Source organism: Schistocerca gregaria, chromosome 3, assembly GCF_023897955.1.
Source record: "Schistocerca gregaria isolate iqSchGreg1 chromosome 3, iqSchGreg1.2, whole genome shotgun sequence".
Classification (NCBI taxonomy): domain Eukaryota; kingdom Metazoa; phylum Arthropoda; class Insecta; order Orthoptera; family Acrididae; genus Schistocerca; species Schistocerca gregaria.
Genome location: NC_064922.1, coordinates 441,285,162 through 441,306,398, shown reverse-complemented (window position 1 = coordinate 441,306,398; position 21,237 = coordinate 441,285,162). Strand labels below are relative to the sequence as shown.

Sequence of the window (21,237 nt, the reverse complement as noted above, 5' to 3'; positions counted from 1 at the left end):
AGTGGCCACTATTAAAGTTCCAACCCTCATATATGCAGCATGAGCAGTACTTATAAATATCTTGTTTGCAAGCTCACTTTATTCATATTTTCTGATGCAGTTTGACTGGAAAGGTGTCCTTCTCAGTAATTAAAACTTTTCTAACATCTGTCAGTCAGTTACTGAATACATACAGCCATTAATCATCATATAGTTGGTTCTTGATAGAGAAATACTAGGGCAAAAATGTATTATACAATTTCACAGATTAATTTTTGAAACAACTTTTATTGTCCCTGCAATAAAAAGATCAAGAATTTCACAGCTCACATTATCCAATATGTCATCAAGAAACAAAAGATATAAATAATACATGTCATTCTCACTGATGATTCCATAAACATAAGACTAGAAGCTCACCACTCTGTTTATGTGGAAAAAAATTTCCAGATCATAACACTTGAAAGAACTGTTAAAATTGCTTGACTTTTTATCTACAACTGTGCTACATTTACAGAGTTCTTTTAACAGTGTCCCTTCTACTAATTCACAATTTAATGTCAGTTTTTCCTGATATATTGCCATTCTTTCTATATACTTATCTACACTGTAGTCATTGCTTGGATGTGATTGACAAAAATGTATGTAGTGAGTTCACACATGTTTGTTCAGTAAATCAACAGTCTGTCAAAGCCTGGTTATGAAGACCTATGGCACAGTTCACACGGTTTATGTTTCATTATAAGAGTTCACATATCATCTCACTAATTTCTGACATCAACACTCTTTGGTTTCTTCAAAGTAACTTTGTAGAGCATTTGTCAGGCACCATCACAGTAGTGTACACCACAAAAGCAGGCACCAATTAAGCCACACCTTTAGACATCATACGAACAGTATTCTTGAGGGCCTGACGTTTGTTGCAAAACCAAATACGTATCACCTCACGCTCATATCCCAACTGATGGGCAAGTGCTGTAATTTCAGTTCCTAAAGAAATAAAAAAAGATAATATTAGCTGATTTTGGATTTCAGTGCTTAAAAACAGTGTAATATTTAAATAAAGTATTTTAAGGGAGTGCAAACTTAATATGCACATGTAAACAATTCATTGTGGGAACCATAAATTAATTTTTTTTTATATAGGTTCATGTTTGCAGCATACTTGCTAATGACAGATCTGAAATAGGTTACAGCTATTTAATCATAAGTAGTGAATTCCACAATTCTTGACAGAAATTTCTGTAATAGATGACTTGAGCTCTTTTTGTAGCATTCATACAAAGGCATGGTTCTGGATTTGAGTCCTGGTCCTCCACTTAACTTCAATCTGCCAGAAAGTTGTGTTAGTCATTTTAGCTATTGTGGACCCATGCTGAGCAATTTTGTTTTCAAGAAATCATTAACTGTGCTCATAGATGGGTACATCATGGTTAGTGCACAAATATTGTTCGTTCAGTAATATTGCAGTAGTGCATATGAGGTGCAATCAGCCTCTTTAATTAAACAGAAGATGATACTTGCATTTTAAGTAATTTATTGTGTGTGTGTGATTGAAGTAATATAAGTAATTCATCACTTCTGTAAATTCACAAAAATAATGTAAAAAATGGTTTTGATCTTTGTTTTCCATTCACTGCTATTTTTCTACATTATCCTTAAGTTATACCTCAACCATAATAACAAAATGATTGACAGAAAGCAGCTGACTGCTATCACACCAACAAAAAATCTAAGAATGAGAGTGGTCTCACCCTCAGTTCTTTTCACTATTCTGTATTGTTCTTTTATATCATGTGTCTGGAACCAGTGTGTTGCAGAAAACGTGTGGAGCTAATTTGCTTATTTTGTTTCTGTATGCAGCATTTTTAATTTGCACAAGATGATGTCTGGAGTTAGCAGCAAAATCTACTGGAATACTGCCAACTGAATTCAACAATGCATGCTAATAAGAGAATATGTTGAATGAATCCAGTAGAGAGCCAAACAGCTGTAGCTGCTGCAGCCATATTGCAGCCACAGGTAACAGCAAACAAACACCACCCTTCCCACATTCAAAGGTGCAGAAATGTCTGTCACTTGTTTCTTCTGATCCAGATGCAACAACATTTTGTAAAGTCATATTTAATCTCAAAAATTAATAGTTCTTGTAAAATTATCCTGAATACAAACCCATAAAGTAAAGTGTAGCAAAATTGCAGTCAGATACTATTCTTCTTAAAAGAGGTACAAGACTAAAAGCAAGATGGAGCAAAGAAAATGAAATGATGGTACATTCCTTCTTGCTTGTATAAATCATATGCTAAAAGATCAAAGTCTTCGTTCTAAACAGAGAGAATGACCCTGGTGCAATAGTGGGAGAGGTCTGACTGCACTGTAATCATTTGCAAAGGTGTAATTTAAATGTTTATGATGGTAATCTCAGATATGGGTTTGGCTGGATTAGCTACATATCGTTAAGAGACAGTTTCAAAATAGTGTGTATGATAAGCACAATTTTATGTGACTCACAAGAAAACTATCTTTGTTTCATATATTATAAAAAAACATTAATGTGTGAACAATCTTCAACCAATTCTCCTGGAGTTAAACTCATATATAATATATCATTCAGAGTGCTCACCTGATGGATGTGTGTTTCTTTCAAAGTGTGCATTTAGCAGTTCGAGAGCTTGAGGAGTGAATGATGTACGACGTTTTCTCTTTTTTGAGGGCTCCACTCCAATGAACTCTGTTAGGTGATTTTGTCCACTCTTGTATCTGAAAGACAAATATTCTTGTTTTATGAAAATTGATAATATTTTTCTTTCATGGAATGATATTGGATATTTGGAGCTCTGATGGATGGTATAGGAAATTTGCTCCGTTATCTATGTACTGGGAAATAGGCTCATTTTTACTGTAAGTGTGGTATACTGGTGACAACACTGTACGCAAGGGGCCTTTTGGAGTGAAAGACATACTAGCTGTCATCATTTCTAGCTCATGTGCTTCATACAGGTGTTTTAGGACCATCAGATTGGTGGAGATTGATATTCCAAAACGTGGATCATTAAGCAGAAGAGGACAAGTTAATGCACTGGAAGGCAAGTGTGTTGGGGACCTGGAGGAATAATGACAAAGTATAGCTTGGTCACATGTTCAGATCACAAAGATTTTATCAAAATGTGAGTCAGAGGTTCAAGGTTTTTTGGTCAGGAACAATGCCTCTAGACAGCTTCCAAAACAGGATGTCAAGAAGGGAACCACAGTAATTCCCATGTTTCAAGGAAAAGTTGTTGGGTAAAAAGATGTCATTCGTCTTTTTTATGGGACTAAAGGAACTGGGATTGGCAGGAAACTGGGGGATATGATAATGTTTAGTCAAAACTGGAGAAATGATACTGTTCAGTCATAGCAAGGCAATGGGCATGAGGAATCCAATGCTTAACTTGCCTACCTGTTCATTCTCATAACAATTTTACCTCACTTTGTCTAAAGATTTTATCAAAATGTGAGTCAGAGGTTCAAGGTTTTTTGGTCAGGAACAATGCCTCTAGACAGCTTCCAAAACAGGATGTCAAGAAGGGAACCACAGTAATTCCCATGTTTCAAGGAAAAGTTGTTGGGTAAAAAGATGTCATTCGTCTTTTTTATGGGACTAAAGGAACTGGGATTGGCAGGAAACTGGGGGATATGATAATGTTTAGTCAAAACTGGAGAAATGATACTGTTCAATCATAGCAAGGCAATGGGCATGAGGAATCCAATGCTTAACTTGCCTACCTGTTCATTCTCATAACAATTTTACCTCACTTTGTCTTTCTTGAGATTTTCATTGCAATCTTCCCAGTCTTTCCATTTCTAATCCCTCCTTGATGTTCTTTATTTGTGGTGATTGTCTACTGTCACACTATGGTTTTTTTTTCAATTACATATTTCTAGTATCACTTTAATTCTTTGATTGAGGAAAATCATACAATCGTTAATTCAATAGTATTCATAAGTACCTTTGCAGCTTCAGAAGATGGGTGCACGCAAGCTACAAGACATACAGAAGCTGACATGTATCAGTGGTTGAACATCCCTCCAAATTTTTAACTCAATTTACAGGTGTAAAGCATGACAGAAGCCTGCTTTGGAAATCTGTTCATTGAGTTGCCTATCTATAAGTGTGACCTAATATGATACTATAGTATGAGCAGATGACCTGCCTCCATTTTCTGACATACCTGACCCCTAGCATAACTATGCTATAGTGAGTATTACAAATCAGAGGGTGGAGAGATACTCTGTCCATTAATATGGGACTTTTTCTGTGTCTCTTGTAGTCTTTGCAGTTTTTTGGGCTTCTGAAATTCTGAAGGTACTTATGAATAACATTGCATATTGGCATTGAATTTTGCTGAAATGAGATTCAAACCCTGTGGTTTCAGGTCAATACCAAATGAGTTCCTTCAAAAGCCCAGTGACCATTTCCTTTCTCACTCTTATCTGACTCTTGATGTCAGCAAGATATTAAAAATCTGAAGTCCCTTCCTTTAAGACTATGAAAATTGCAATGTTCATTCATTTATTCATTCATTCATTCCACATGTTCCACAGTTCCCACCAAGAAGGTGAAACTTTAGTGATATGGAACAAGCAAAGGCATACATTAAAAAAGACAAGTATACCACAAAAACTTAATCTATAGACTGCATTAGTACTGATCAGCACTATTCATACTAATGCCAGCTAAATTTAACTATGTAAATTAGAAAGAAAGCTGATATTTAGAAATATCTGGTGTCCTTGATATATTAAATAACTGAAGTTTCTCTTCTATTGTTTTGCTACAGAATTCTTGAGCATATTTTTTGTTTGAATTCAATAAATTTTCTTGATGGTGAAATGCTTCTACTCACAAATCAACAAGGAGTAGAAAGCATCGCTTGTGCTGAACACAACTTTCCCATTTCTCCCACAATATTCTGTGAACCATGGATGAAGAGCAACAGGCAGATTCCAGATTACTAGATTCCCAGAAAAAGTTTGACACAGTACCACACAGTACCACACTCTTAATGAATGTCTGAGTATACAGAAGAGGTTCTAAGATATGTGCTTGGCTCAAGGACTTTTTAAGTAATAAAACCCAGTACATTATCCTTGATGGCGAGTGTTCATTGGAGGCTAAAGTATCATCAGGATTTCCTCAGGGAGGTACAATATGACTGCTCTTGTTCTTTACACAGGTAAATGGCCTGACAAATATGGTGAGCACTCTACAACTGTTTTCTGATGATGTTGCAGTGTACAGGAAAGTGTTGTCTTTGAGTGGTTGTAGGAGGACACAAGGTGACTCATATAGAATTTCTATTTGACATGATGAATGGCAGGTTAATCGAAATGTGGGAAAATGTAAATTAATTCAGATGATTGGGAAAAACGCTCAAGTAGTATTGGAATACAGTATTAGTACTGTGCTGCTGGAAACAGTCAAATCTATTAAATATCAAAACATAATGTTGCAAAGTGATAAGAACTTGAATGCGCACATAAGGTCAATCATAGTGAAGGTGAATAGTCGACTTCAGCTTATTGGAAGAATTCTAGGAAAGTATAGTTCATCTATAATGGAGATCATGTAACTATCATTTTTGCAATTTCTTTGTGAGTACTGTGTGAATGTTTGGCACCCCAGCAACTTCACATTAAAGAGAAACATTGAAGCAATGCAGAGGGGTGCTGGTATATATGTTACTGGTAGATTTGATCAATATGTATTACAAAAATGCTCTGTATACTTATACATGAACACTTGGAGGGAAGAAGATCTTCTTTTGATGAAACACTATTAACAAAGTTTACAGAACTATTACTTCCAACAGAATGCAAAGCATCCCTACAGCCACTAACATATATTTTGTATATGAGCTGTGAAGATAAGATAAGAGAAATCATTGTTTGTATGGAAACATACCGTCATTTTTCCCTTGCTCCATTTGCAAGTGGAACAGGAAATGGAAAGCCTAGCATTGGTATGGGATACACTTCACCATGGTGGCTTGCAGACTATGTATGTAGATGTGAATGTAATATTTATTTGACTTACTGGCATTTTTAAAGAAAGTACTTATTTACATCTATAAACTCAGAGATCCGTTTAGAATATATTACTACTGATCATGTGGCAACAGAACTTTTCAATCCTTGAACCTAATAAGAAAGACTAATGATGTTCGCTTTTAATTTTCTTTTGGACCGGTGGCTTTCACAAAATAAAATGGAACAAAAACACGTTAGACTAGGTGTCCTCATCTTACATTAAAATCATAACTTTTCTCAGTGGCTGTCCCATCTCACAACACACACAGCTCTAGGCCACATCCTGCTGGTTTGCTGTGGGCTCCAAGTGTCAATTTGGTGCTTATTCAGAGCTCACAACAGCCCCTGGAGCTCTGCATATGCTCTCAACTTGACACTCTTGGAACCAGTAGCAGATTAACAGGACATGGCCTGGAGCTGTGTGTTGTGTGAGACAGGTCAGCCATTGAGAGATGTTCTGATTTAAAATTAAGGTGAGGACTCATGGTCCAATGTATTTATATTCCATTTTATTTGTGAATGCTGCAGTTGTGTTTGTAGACTTTTTAGCATTTTAACTTCATGAGCTAAATCGTACAAGCTGATGATTAGAGTATTGTCTCTTGAAACGTATTACTGAGTTGTGTGAAGGACAACAATTACAACTGAATGCTACTAATTCTTACTGCAAGTTAACGCAAACTTACATATTTGTAGTGATCTAGTGAGTTAAAATGCAAAAATAGCTGGATCAAGCTATATTTTGGACCTACCAGAAAGTCTATGATAAGTACTATGTGAACCCTATTCAAAAATAAGTAACTGAAAAGCAAAAGCAAATGAAGGAAGTCTCAAATAGTATCAGCTGCCCTATGTGCAATATGAGAGAATACTTCATAGGAAGTAGAAGGATATACAAGCAATGCAGAAAAATAATCAAAGCAAAAGCAAAGATAGGAAATTTAAAAAAGGAATCATAATACCTGGACCAGTGCCTGTCACTGAATAAGGATGACTTCATTTGCAAGTTGCATCAGGTTTGCAAGAGAAACTGGAAGTGACCATCTTGTTACAAAAAATAATGACAAAACTTAAATTTCACATAATGACTCTATAAATGAAATGAGAAATTTGGGGTTGTGATAGTTGCAGAAATATTTGTGTGACCATAAACATGAATATAAAATACTCTCTATAAGTTAATGTATGGAATTTGCAGTCTAAAATTGTTTGGAGTTATTCTATCAAGTGCACATTAGTTCATAAGACAAAAGAATTTCTTCTTTTTGCTTGCATGACCGATAAATGAATCAGGGATGGCAGAAATAAAATTTCAAAATAATGTCACCTTTGTTTCAGACATACCTGTTTCACCATCTGGGAAATAGATATTGATCTTATTTTATATACTGTTACCAATTGCTTTAATACTATTTAATAAGCTTGTTTTAGATAGCCTAGCCTGTGACTAAGTATTTGTGTTGAAGAGACATGGACTGAGACCGGCGTTCCAACCTGCCTCCAAGATACAAGATATGTTATGTCTCATTAAGGACAACATACGTTTTTGAGTTCCTGGTGTGTAAGGTGTCCCCTGTGAATGTGGAGCATTTACACAGAACAAACTATTCACAGTGTTGCTGAGCAGATTACTCATGATATATCAAACAAAGAGAACTTGAGAAGTCGTTCATGGCTGAACATTGCCTAGAAAATGGACATAAAATACAATTTGGAAAGATGAGAGTTTTGGCTCCAACATCTTCCTACTGGGTTTCTGTTATAAAGTAAGTGAAAATTGTAATAGAGACCAAGTGAACACACTTATTAGCGCAGGAAATGGGGCTTTGGATATCATGCAAAAAAAACATGGAGCCTTGGCACTTGTAGGGCCGAAGGAGTGAAAGTTTCATATGTGACGCCAGCCCCTCATACCAAGTGATATCACTGAGTCCCATGGGAGGACAGAGCTACTGTGAGTACCCAACTTGCCTTCTGCACATGCATCACTTCGGCCTTCTCCAGGAAGTTGCTATTGTAGCTATATATGCAGAATACTGTGCCAGCTGTGGCAGTCAGTGACTATAACTGATAATGATGATGATAGAGCAGACAGCTAAGAAAAGATCAAGTGTTTTATTCAAAGTGACACAGCTTGTAAACTGAGAAGTTTTTACTGAAGCATACCAGCATGAAAGGCACTGAGGCACCCTGTGATTAAGTTGGAGAAAATGTCCAGGATAACAACTGTAATTAAGAAATGACTTTTAGACCAAAGAACTATTCCAAATTTTTATCTAGTTGTAGTGTAATTCCTATTTCAAAAAGTATTTTACTTATATTCAACTTGTGTAAGAGAAAAGCTTACCTCTCCTCTGCTTCTTTCATCCACATTTCTAAGACAGGTTTGATTTTCTGTGCACTCTTCGGAGTTATGTCTAGCTTCTCAAACCTACAAATGCAATTTTTTGTGTTAGTATACCATCATTTACATTCATAGACAATTTCATTAAAACCGTATTATTTACATGCATCAAATTAAGTGGATTTCATGCAGGAAGGTGTAAGTCTAATAGCAAGATTCATTTGTAAGTTGTATTAATTCTATATATTAATGTCAATGAAAATGAAAACTATATATTGATAACCATAAAGAATAACCTCTCTAGCATCTGTGTAAAGTTCTCATATTGATCATTTTATAGAGAAGCTCCAATGATTGCCTTAGTATGAAAGCTAAACAACTTTTCAGTTATACTCCGTGTACTTAAATGTTGTTTGTGACTATTTATCCAAAGTTAATGGTATTCTGTTGTTATTGAAGGTGTAAAAGATTTGAGTAATAGTGTCATATTATATGCTTATTTCTACTCTTAGATTAACTTTTTTTCAGTTGCAGACTCTTAGAGATTGTGTAATTGACCAGTTTTGATCGGCGAGGGAGAAGAGATGAACTGTAACATTGCTCAACCAACCATCACCCTGGAATGTTTTCAGGGAAGCCACATTTGTTAAGGTGGCTATCTAACTCAGTTCTTCTTTTATGCCGTGGTTACAGTTTATGAAATGTTTTTGTCTTAAAATGTAGTTGCTCATTTCTCTGTAAACAAAAATTAATCATTCGAAGCACAGTTCTCACAGGTACAGTGCTTTGTTGTATGCTCTCCTTATCAAAAACTATCATGACTGATCTTAAATTTTAGCTGAGTTTGAATGTATTACATTTCATTAAAAATATGTTGTAGGTCAAATGAAGGTAAATGCAATTTGTTCAAATAATTACTCATGATGAAATGTAATTAGTGCATGGGAATATTAGATAAAAGCATTTTTAGTTGAATCAGCTTTTCATCAAAACAGTTACATGATACATATGTATAGTATATTGCATCTGCTTGGAGGGAAAAAGGAAAGCACTGTGTAAATTGACACCTAGAGAAACAAATGTCTTTGTCAGATATAGATCTTCATAGCTCATTAATTTTCTCTAAAATAGGCTCTTTTAAAATTGTATGTATTCTGTGCTGTCGTTTGCAATTAATCTGGTTCCCTACAATATAATAAAGAATCATTACTGCAGTCTGTTCCTGCATTACCATAAATCAGTGTAAATAAAATAAAATAATTGTTCTTATAAATATGCTCTTAATAATTGACTGATATCAAGTAAAAAAAGCCACATAGCAAACTAAATTCTAGCAAATACATGCACATCTAATTTATAAAAACATAAAGAAAATAATTCTGATTACAGGTAGCAAAATCACTTATATTATGAAAGCAACATGCAGTTATAAGAAGCACTAAAAAGGAGTTAAGCTGAAATGGTTACTCAGAGGCCAGGCAAGAAGATTGTATAAATTATTTGACATGCACCAATTTACAGAACAACTAGACTCATACTACATGCATAAAATTAACATCCAGGGTTGCCAAGCAATTTCAGTCTCATAACTGTCATGTTTATTAAAGCTGACTGTAAATTCTACTGAAATATTGCTGATCAACTGAACAAGTAAAGTTACTGTTGTAGTGCACAGAATCTCCATTTTACTCAATAATAATGTTGGCAACCCTGAAAAAAATATTCACTAATGCCAATGCCCTGGCTCACTGATGAAATAAACATAAATCAAATGATGTGTCAAAAATCTTAGGAAATTTAATTTTATATAATGTTTAAAAATCCAATGCTAAATCCCTTGCAACCATCACAATGTAATGGACTGTGAAATTTTATTGTCTAAATAATTTTCCTCTTTCCAGTCTGTTATTAACAGGCACATCATATGAAACAGCATTCCAAAAAATAACAAACATCAAAACAAAAGTGAGTGGAGGGGTATTGGCTTTTCCAACAAAAACGTAATCCACTTTGTTGTGAAGATTACGCTTAAGTTGTTTGAAGTTTGCGTGCTGTAAGTTTTAATTTATTTGTGAAAGGGATTAGGCTGAAACAGTAAGATATGTTAGGTGCAGTAGAAGTAAAGAAGATAACCAAACGTATGAGAATAACACGTACATAGCCTGTTGCTGTGACGCAAGGTGTGCAGCACAGTACATCTGAGTGGCCAGGGCACTGGGGACAGAGTAAAACACACTTACTGAGAACTTTATTGCCACTTGCTTTAACTTTTTGCCACAACACATGCCATACTAATATTATTAACTTCTTGTAAAACTGCAGACACAATTATATGGTAACGTGGGAGGAATGTGACATCTGGCAGACTTACCAAGAAAATCTGTATTAATAAGAATGAAAGTTTATACATCTTGCATGTTAGTGTGTTGCTAAAGAGACAGTACTAATCTCCAGAAACACATTACATTAATTCAGCAGTCACCTATAAATACTAGTTGCTTTCCGATTTTGGTTCGAATAACTAAGATCAGATTTTAGATCTCTTCTTTTGTGCCCAAAAGCTTTCCTTCAATGGAGTTGGAATAATTTCATAATGGTCATTTTTAAAGATACGCAAATCATGATTGAGTTCTCTTAACATTTCTCATTTACAGGCAAAATAAAAAGAAATGCTCTCACTTTCCAACTTTCGCAGCCCATTACCAGATGCACTAGAAATAATTTTCGTGATACATTCAGTAAGTTCCAGCCCTTCATAAAGCATATAAATGAGTATTGAAATTAAATGACGTATTCTTTGAAATTTCACGAACACTGAGTACTTCTTTAGCTCAGTATTGCTTTTTAATTTAATTTATTTCATCAATGTCATATTCTGTCAACAGAGATACCACAAAAATTGAACCTTTAGAGGTATTTGCTTAAAGGAAGATGCTTACCTTTGGGAAACATTAGTAGTGTTGGCTTGAACTGCTGTGCTTAGTATTTTAATATAAAACAATCTTTTGTGTTTCTTAGCTTTGAGATTTAGTTCACTTACAGCAGTATGTGCACGCTACCACTAACAATGCAAAACTTGACAAACCCTCTTCAAAAAACTTGTAGCCCCATACTTTTCATACAAAATGTAATGATGTTTATGAAATAAATTAATTTTTTCTATCTCTTTACAGTTAATGAAACATACAATTGAGAGACAAGAAAGCACCAACAAACCTGACATTATTTCTATCTTACCATAAATATGTAAAGGCCTGGTCAGAACACCAACAATTATGAAAAGGATAGATTGCTACTCATCATAAAGATGAGGCACATTGAGTTTCAGACAGGCTCAATAAAAATATTATTACACACTGAACTTTCAGCCAAAGCCTTCTTCAGAAAAAAAGGGAAAACACATAAGCTCACACAAGCACACACATCTCATGCACGTACAACAGCAGTCATAGGTGCATGAGGTGTGTCTGTGTGAATGTGCACGTGTTTCCCTTTCTTTTCTGAAGGACACTTTGTGCAAAAGCTCAGTGTGTAATAATCTTTTCATTATGCCTGTCTGCAACTCAATGTGTCACCTCTACAGTGAGTAGAAATCTATCATTTTCATAATTGTTGATACTACTATAAATTATACAGTACATCCATTCTTGTTTACAAAGTGTAATGGATAAGAACTTCTTTCATCTATATTTACAAATAACAGAAGCAAATTGGAAATGATTATAAAGATGTGGTTTATATCACTCTTGTGTGTATGATAAAATTCACACAGATGTTATGGAAGCTATCATGAAAGCTTTTTACTTATTTATGAGTATGATGGACAAGAATTATCAAACAATGGAAACTCCTGGTTGGAATATCAACAACATAAGGAAAAAAGAGACAGCTACTTACCATAAAGATGAGACATTAAGTTGCAGACAGACACAACTAAAAGACACTTACATATTAGCCTTCATCAGAAAAAGAAAGAGAAATATACACACATTCAATCACACAAGGAAGCATCATCTCCAGCAGTTTGGACCAGAATGAGCATTTGGTCTGAGCTGCCACAGATGAGGATCATGTGTGCATGAGGTGCACTTGACAGTATGAATGACTGTGTGTGTGTGTGTGTGTGTGTGTGTGTGTGTGTGTGTGTGTGTGTGTGATGAAGACTATGGTCAGAAGCTAATATGTGTCTTGTAATTGTTCCTGTCTTCAACTTACAGTGAGATCTTCGTGGTAAGTAGCAATTTATCTTTTCCTTACAATGTGGATAGGAATGAGCAGTATTTAAATCATCCTATCATTCCTTCAATTTACGTAATGTGGCTGCCCACCATTCAGTTTAATGCTCTCTCTCTCTCTCTCTCTCTCTCTCTCTCTCTCTCTCTCCCTCTCTCTCGCTGCAGTTGAGTCAGTAATCTTCAGACATTTAGAAGATGGTTGTGAATGTCTACATACATACTCTGCAAGCCACCGTATGGTGGTATGTGGCGGATAGATTAGAATAAGAAAAAAAAAAAAAGGAAACATAAATAGCTGTAATTTCATGGAACAATTTACATTAATTTCTACACAGTTCCCAATTACTATTAAGAAGTTGTTTGTATAGGTTATTATCAAACAGAGAAGTGTGTTCCAAAATGGCAGAAAAACATTGTGTTACAGATGAAATAAAAGGAATACTACAACTGAAATTAAATGAATGCTGTACTATTTGCTAGTGCATTAGGCAAATATTAGCAGCAGGCTGTAGAAAGATCTTATGAATAAAAACCAAAATGAACAAAAATAAATAGGGCTAGCAACATCAATTGGTACAAATTCTCGACATATGCTAATAACACCTTTGTACCAAAAGATTAATATGTGAAGACTTTGCCTGGTTACATGTATGGCACCAATTTCATGATGATAAATATAAAACTTCTGGACAGATTAAAACTGTGTGCCAGACTGGGTCTCCAACCTGGGACCTTTGCCTTTCGAGGGCATGTGCTCAACCAACTGAACTACCTAAGTACAGCTCAAGATCCATGTTCTCAGCTTTACTTCCGCCAGTACCTCATCTCTTACCTTCCAAACTGGTACCGGTTGAAGTAAAGCTGTGAGGATGGGTTGTGAGTCATACTCAGTTGTCAGAGCTCTTACCCGGAAAATCAAAGGTCCCAGATTCATGTACCAATCCAGCACACAGTTTAAATCTACCAGGAAGTATCATAACATCACAAACTCAAGTGCACAGTGAAAATTTATTCTGGTAACTAGACCTGCCTGATTCATATTGAATGATTTGAGATTTCAGACCACATTTTATTGAAAGAACATTAACAGTGTATCTGAATGTAATAATAAAATCTATTATAGCTGCAAGAATGTGAGGTTCAAAGAGACACACTTACATAAGTGATCATAAAATGTTATCACCAATGTGCACTACTGATAATGGAAGCAAGCAAAGATCCACAAGTTTTTAAGAGCAAATGGACAAATGTGATGTTACCTATGCACTTATGGTAATATAACAATTTTTTTTCTTTTTTTCGCTGTGCCCAAAACATATTTTACAATGGTATGAAAGGACCATTCTGAACAGACTAATGATTTAAGTGAAGATAGCCAAAAGATGTAGAAGAGCAACTGAAAAGTTCCAGAGTTAGATGAAAAAGATAAAGGTATAAGAACTATTCAAAATTAGTGTCTTCTTCTAGAACTGGATAACTTCTAAAGAAAAAAAAAAAGACTTAAAACATAGGTGGCCAAAATAGAAATTTGAATTACACAACATCAGCTTCATCAAAACAATGTAGTCTGTACATTACCCTTCTCATAACTGTATCATTGCATAGTTTTAAGTCTCTTTAATTCTTTCACATTTCATTATTTTATTTCAGATTGGCATTTAAGCCACATGATTTCCTTTTCTCCATTTGGGTTTATCAGGAGCTCTGAATATCTTCCAAATTATTTAAATGTATATACCCTGACAAAAAAAGAAAGAAAAAACCTGCAGCACCAAGAAGGAATTGTGGGACATGAACAAAAATTGGTAGGTATTTTTCTACTACTGAAAGATGATGACTATTCAAATTTCACACCAGTCACATTAGACTGGTGCTAGTAGGGCCACTATGAGGATGTAAATCAGGTTTGATTTACATACACACTGTAATGGTCATGAGTATTAGTTTATCTCTGAGATGGGACTTGGTGATTTGATGCTAGTCAAAAATGCCTTTAAAGCAACAAAGACACCATTATAAGGATCTCACAGCATTTGAACAATGTCACGTATTAAGGCTATGAGAAGCTGGATGTTCCTTCTGTGATATTGCAGAAAGGCTTGGCAAGAATGTAGCCACTGTACATCATTGCTGGCAGTGGTGGTCATGGAAAGGTATGGCCACAAGAAGACCAGGCTCCAAACGACTGTGCGGCACTCCCAAGAGGGAGACCACTATGGTCAATGTACAGCTCTGGTGTACTGTACTGGATCTGCAGCAGCAATCCCAGCACTGCTTGGCACCACAGTGACACAACGAACTGTTACAAATAGGTTACTTCATGGAAGCCCCAAGCCAGATGACCTGCAGTATGCTTTGCACTGACCCCAGATGAAATCCAGGGAGTGTTTCCCAACGGGAAAGCACTCACCCACACACAGCTATTGTAAACCAACATTCTCTATGAGTGGCCTGTTTGATCACCAGATCTATCTCCAATTGAGCACATATGGGACATAATCGGAGGACAACTCCAGTGTCATCCACAACTACCATTAACCATCCCTGTATTGACCAAACAAGTGCAACAGCCATGGAACTCCATCCCACAAAATGATATCTGGCACCAGTACTACACAATTCATGCACATCTGCATCCTGGCAGTTAAACTCATTTTTAATGTACCAGCACTTCACGTTTCCTATAGATCTTCTTGCCCTTACATTAATTAGACAAATGTGATCTTGAAATTTCATTACTCTGTATTTATTATCTTTTGGTGTTGTGATTTTTTTCCAGCAATGTAGATACAAATATTGCCTGTATGAGGTTCACTCTGAAAATTTTGAAGGTATAATCTGAATTTCTTCTGTTGTTTTAAAACTTTGTTTAATATTTTCTAAAATTATGCTTCTGTGTTTCGTACATATATGCCTCCAAGGAATGCTTCCTAGCGCACACAATTGCTTCTAATGGCTTAAAACACTGCCTTTTGATGCTATCTTAAGTTTTGGAAACATAAATAAATCAGATGTGACCAGATATTGGCTCTGAGAGGGATTCAGTGTGTCTATATTTCAGAACCATCCAGAAATTTATGTTTTGGCTGCACTTTGAGTTGTTACATTGTTGTGATCAAACAATATCCTACACAATAAAACCTTTGACTATTTCCCACAGATTCTTTAAAAAAACAAAACCTAGGAACACATACCCCATTATGCCAGTCTATTTTTATAGCCGTACCTTCTTTAGGTGTGACTGTGCTGATGTCTCTACTTACAGTGAACACCATTCCCTTCCCCCACATTTCCTGCTTTCCTCTTGTTAGATGACTGTCATCTGTCTTTCTCAATCTTTCTCTGAGCACACAAAGTGCATTTTCTACAGTAGATGTATCTAAACATGTGAATTAACCTTTATTTGAAGTGAATTTATTTATTTCTGAATTCGTTTTTCCAATGGACAAAACACAAAAATGGTCACTTGAAGGTCTCCCCATCATGTTTACCAGCATTGACTCTTGAAACTGAGTCACCAATTACAATTTCTAATACTGAGTTTCATTTTTCCAGAATTAAACAGATCAAGATGATGTTGATGGGACTTTGTGAACTGAATAATGTGCTATCTGCTCACTGCACAACTTCCTAACAAGAAGGCTCTCATGGGAGATTTTAACAATACCCACCAATTTAGCCCAAACAATAAATTTTATGCACTGATGGGTGTAGGCTTCCTCTTCAATCTATCTCTGAGTGCTCAAAGTGGAGTTTCTTTGAGAGGAGATGTTTCTTTTGAAGGAGATTTGTTTATCTCTCAATTCACTGCATCAGTGGATAACAATGGCCAATGAAGATGAAGCATCCACAAATAGCCAATGTAAAGGCCCAAGGAAATGATCTACACTAAAACCCAGTGCAAACTTATAAAAAATACTGCACAAAAATGCTCCTGGTTTATTTCCACAGTTGACAAAAAGTCAATACATTAAAGTATATTCATCACTTTTATTGGTGCACATGGTTGAAACATGCAACAACTGTTACATTGCATTGATCACACAAATTGGTACACTGGCTCAAATGCTGGACTGCTGTTCGAGAGGAGTGATTTCATTCCCCAGCAAGTCCATGACTTGCAAATTAATTAATGGAGTTGTCTCATTTTTGGTGAAAGTGTAGCTTAAAGTCCAACTTAAAGATATCACTGCAGGTGTTCGAAATGGTCACTATTAACATCCACATACAAACGATGCCACCAAACTGCAGCACGAACTGCTGACTGCAACGTGTTCTGTTGGATATTTGCACATGAATGTACGATGGATTCTCGAAGTTCATCCAGTGTACATGGCTTTTGTCAATAAACCACATCCTTTAGTGTTCCCCACAGGTAAAAGTCCAGAGGAGATAGGTCTGGTGAATGTGGTAGATGCTCCACAGCACCTCTATGGCCTATCCATTTCCTGGTAGATTTTCGTCAAGATATGCCCTAACACGATTTTGATAGTGGGCTGGGGCACTATCTTGTTCAAATTAAACTCTTCCATCTCCATACAAGTTTCGGATGGCAGGTAAAATGGATGTCTGAAGCTTCTGAAGATACAACTCTCCAGTAACTGTGCCATCAAAGAAGAATGTCCCAATCAAGCCCTGGTAAGACAATCCACACCACACATTTACTCCTGGCAAATTCACAGCTTTGTCTACATGGTTGTTTGGATTTTTGGTGGCCCAGTAGATGCAATTGTGGCAATTTACTGTACCATTGAGTTTGAACTGTGCCTCATCAGACCACACAATCATCTCTGCAAACACTTCATCATTGCGCACCATGTTAGTAAACCACTCGCAGTACTCCATTCTATGATCTGTGTCGTCCTCATTCATTCTGTGTAGCAATCATGGGATGTAGCACTTCCACTTTTCTGTCTTCAAAATTGGCCGAACTCATGAGTGGCTCACTCCAGTTTGATGGGCGCACTGTCTCACAGACTTCTGTGGTGAGCAAGTGAATTGTTGTTATACACGACAGGAGTTAGCTGGGCTTGTTACTGTTACAAGTCATCCAGATTATTGTTTGTGCACATCTTTAATGCAGCCTTCGGCTTCAAATTTGTCTCGAATGTGACAAATCATTAAACGTGTCGGTGGCTCTTTTTGCCATTGAACCTCATTAATGTTTTTGTACTTAAAATACCACTCCAAAACTGCTTCCTTTCATCAAATGTAAGCCTTGCACAAGCCATGTTTACTAGAGTAACTAGATGCAACTAAGAACAAAACACTGACTATCTGGTGACTGGCATCTGACAAAACAAAACAACGCAATACAATGCTTGTGAGGTGATTGCTGGAACTACAAACTATTACACTACCAGAGATGAGACAAATCCACCAGTCAGTTTGCCAGTTATGGACTTTTAAACAGTGGATACATTTTTTTGGACCCCTCTGTATGTACTTTAGAGTGCCTTGCAGAATTTGGATGCAGATGTACATCATTGTTTTCAAAATGAGTTATAGAGTGTGTTTATAGAATGTGTTTTCATTAGTTATGAATGCGTTTGTATGTATACGTGGACTGCATTTTAAACATTGGCTTCTTGGATAGGAAATGCTAAAATTTAGAACATATAGCACTAATAAAATTATTCAGTAATAAATCATGGATGAGGGAGATACTGAGAGAGATTGTACTGTCATCTTCAACCATAATGCACATCCACATGTCTTTACATATGCACTGCAATTTGGACATATGCTGCAAAGGCACTGTCAGGCTGCTTTTCAGTCATTCCTTGCCTTTGGAGAATTTAAAGCATGTGCTATGGGTCTCCATAAACTCTTGCTACATAGATAAAAATATCTGCAGTCATCTGAACATGGAGAAGGTCTTACCACAAAAGAGTTTTAATCTGGAACTCTAAATCACTCTTCATAATCTGTTTTTGCTGACAATGTTACATGAAAGTTACTAATGATCTGCAGTTTTAGTTATTGTCCCTCAGAAAAGTTCTCTTTGTCAAACTGATATTATGACAGTCTAAATTCCATGGTACAAACAAGACAGAAACAAAAAACAAAGGAAGACAACACACCTGCAAATGAATGTTTGGTGATTTAAAGGCATGCTTAAAAGCTCAGAACATTGCACTAACTTTCAAGCTTCTACTCTGATATCAACTCACACCTTTCCTCTTTAATCTCTCTCTCTCTCTCTCTCTCTCTCTCTCTCTCTCTCTCTGTCTTCTGCTTTTCCTTGCACACAAAAACACACATTTACAAAGATGTACAATGTTCTGTTCATAAAACTGTTATCAGCTTATCTGTGGAAAAAGGCAATTGTATTGTGTTTCCTCAAACCTTGCATGCACAGGATGCATAGGATACATACAATCTTAAAATCAGTACCTTAACATTAAGGCAAAAATAAATCTGACATGATATAATGTACTGTACTGGACACTGGTATGGAAAAGTACCAGACATGCCTCGTGAGCTCTGGACTTGTGTAAACTGAATATCACTCAATGCTTTTTCAGTAATAACATGACCATTCAAGTCCATTTGCTAATTCAGTGGGCAGAGTGAACTACTGTCAGAAAATAGTGTAATTGATATGATACTGGAGGACTCCAAAAGATAAAGGAAATGACCATAACGTATCGAGGGGATTTCTTAAATTTCTAAGAGAAGCGAAATCTGATGCACCAGTTTAAATACCACAACTCAACAGGAATTTTGTTAGAAATGACCGTTTAGCATCAGGTCTTGCCCTACTTACATCAAACATCAGGCTCCTAAGCCTGTGAGTAAATTAACAACTTTTAAAGATTTCAACAACATATAATAAAACTTGAGATATATTACAGAGGACAATGTGATATCATGATTTCCTAAACTGTGTTTGCAGTTAAGCACAGTTATAAAATTATGATTCTGTTTTGCATTGTGTGACAAAATTTTGAAATCAGCACTACAGCAGTATGTTCAGAACACTAGTGATGTGGGAAAGATTTAGGAATATAAGGGAATTCACTTAGGAAAGGAATTGTTTGAAACTCTGGAAGAATCAGGTTTTATGTATGTTCTGGTAGTGAAGAAAATAGTTGAAAGTCATTTATAGTACTGTTTAGCTTCAAGTTGCACAAACGGTATCACAGTGTTTGTGTGACCAAACACTGCAAAACATAATAAAAGAATTTTATTTATAAAATGATCACCGCCTTCCCATAAGGCAGTACTTCTAGTCTATATGAGAAAATGGTTTTTTCATGTACTGTGTTTCCCTGTTTCATATTTCATACTATTCTGTTCTACATGAATTTCATATGAGTCATTAACAGATCATCATCAACTGTAGAGAAAAGACATAACAATATTCTGTTTGGTGTACAGTTCCATTTTCAGCTAGCTTAATATCCATGAACTGCAGGCAGCCAAAATTCTCCTCCTAGTAAAAACCTGGTTATGGCAATAGCTTTGCATAACCTTTCATTGTGTTTACTAATGATTTGCAGTTTCCACAGAACAGTGAATTTTGAGAGGATCATGAATGTGATATTGCGTCCATAAAATTCTAGTTACACTGCGTAGAGGTTAAGGAATCATGTACATATTTTGATCGGCCACAGAATCTGAGGTTGCTAATACATCATGCATTAGAAATGAAAAACTGAGTGTAGTCTCTAACCTGCAAATGGCACTCTGACTGTATGCTGGACCTTCTGTGATGCTGAGAGCTTGCCCCACTTGTGTCTGAGTAAGACCCAGAGAAAGGCGTCGCAGCTTGAAAGCCTTGGCAAATTCCTTGATTTCATCCAAGTTAATGCCATCAACGACATTGCCACTTGTTTGATTGATTGTTGGTTGATCTATGACCACAGACATTGAAGCAAATTCAATCATCCAAAAATTTATTATTTAATCATAACTAGCAAATACAATCAATGAAAACAGAATCATTTTCTATCTCATGTGAGGAAAGAGGTTACAGCATACACAGAACTGATGGTCTCAGGTATAAGACATTGGTTCTTAATATGTTATGACATATAAAAGTTCTCATTTTTTACCTATGTAAAAATGGATATATTTATATTAAAGCTAGTTATGTCTTTAAAATTATATTTTTATAATGATGCAATCAATATGTGATACCCAAATTAATATGTGTTAATACTACCACCTGTTCTCTCATTCTGGTGTCAGAATGATCTGTCCCTCCTTTCTAACATTCACCAATGTATCCTCCTCTGCCCCCAGAGGAGTTTTTTGTGCTTTAATACATGTCTATCACCAGTACTTAGGATAGCCCCTTCTGAATTTTTAATAGCATAGGGTTTATGAAGCATTTAATATGTTGCTTCCTTTCTACTCATCAAGCATTTCATCCAGAATGGAGGGAATTCTTTTGACATTAACAGCATGATATCATAATGTGGTTATATTCTGTTCAGTATGTAGGTAGAAGTTTTTGATTAATGATTTTATAGTAACATTACTTTTTAAAAGTCCTTTGTATACACAAGCAAACTGCCACTTTAGTTTTTTACACTGCTCTGGTTTCAGAACCAGAAATTTGACATATAATCAGCTAGATTTTGACAGCCATAAACAAATTAT

At 35.8% G+C, this 21,237-nt stretch overlaps 1 protein-coding gene across 4 annotated transcripts in view; it reads right to left on the bottom strand.

The window, feature by feature from the left end:
• Positions 1-247: 247 nt before the first annotated feature.
• LOC126354364 (POU domain, class 6, transcription factor 2) overlaps positions 248-21,237 on the bottom strand; it is a 571,887-nt gene continuing 550,897 nt past the window's right edge. For 2 of the 4 annotated variants that reach the window (XM_050003945.1, XM_050003946.1), the window contains exons 10-14: positions 20,306-20,486; positions 10,550-10,606; positions 8,396-8,479; positions 2,603-2,739; positions 248-969 (exon numbers count right to left, since the gene is read on the bottom strand). In XM_050003945.1, coding sequence (XP_049859902.1) covers positions 845-969; positions 2,603-2,739; positions 8,396-8,479; positions 10,550-10,606; positions 20,306-20,486 — 584 coding nt within the window. In that variant the 3' untranslated portion in view covers positions 248-844. The remainder of the gene's footprint in view (positions 970-2,602; positions 2,740-8,395; positions 8,480-10,549; positions 10,607-20,305; positions 20,487-21,237) is intronic. The other 2 variants (XM_050003947.1, XM_050003948.1) reach the window with 1 other exon arrangement.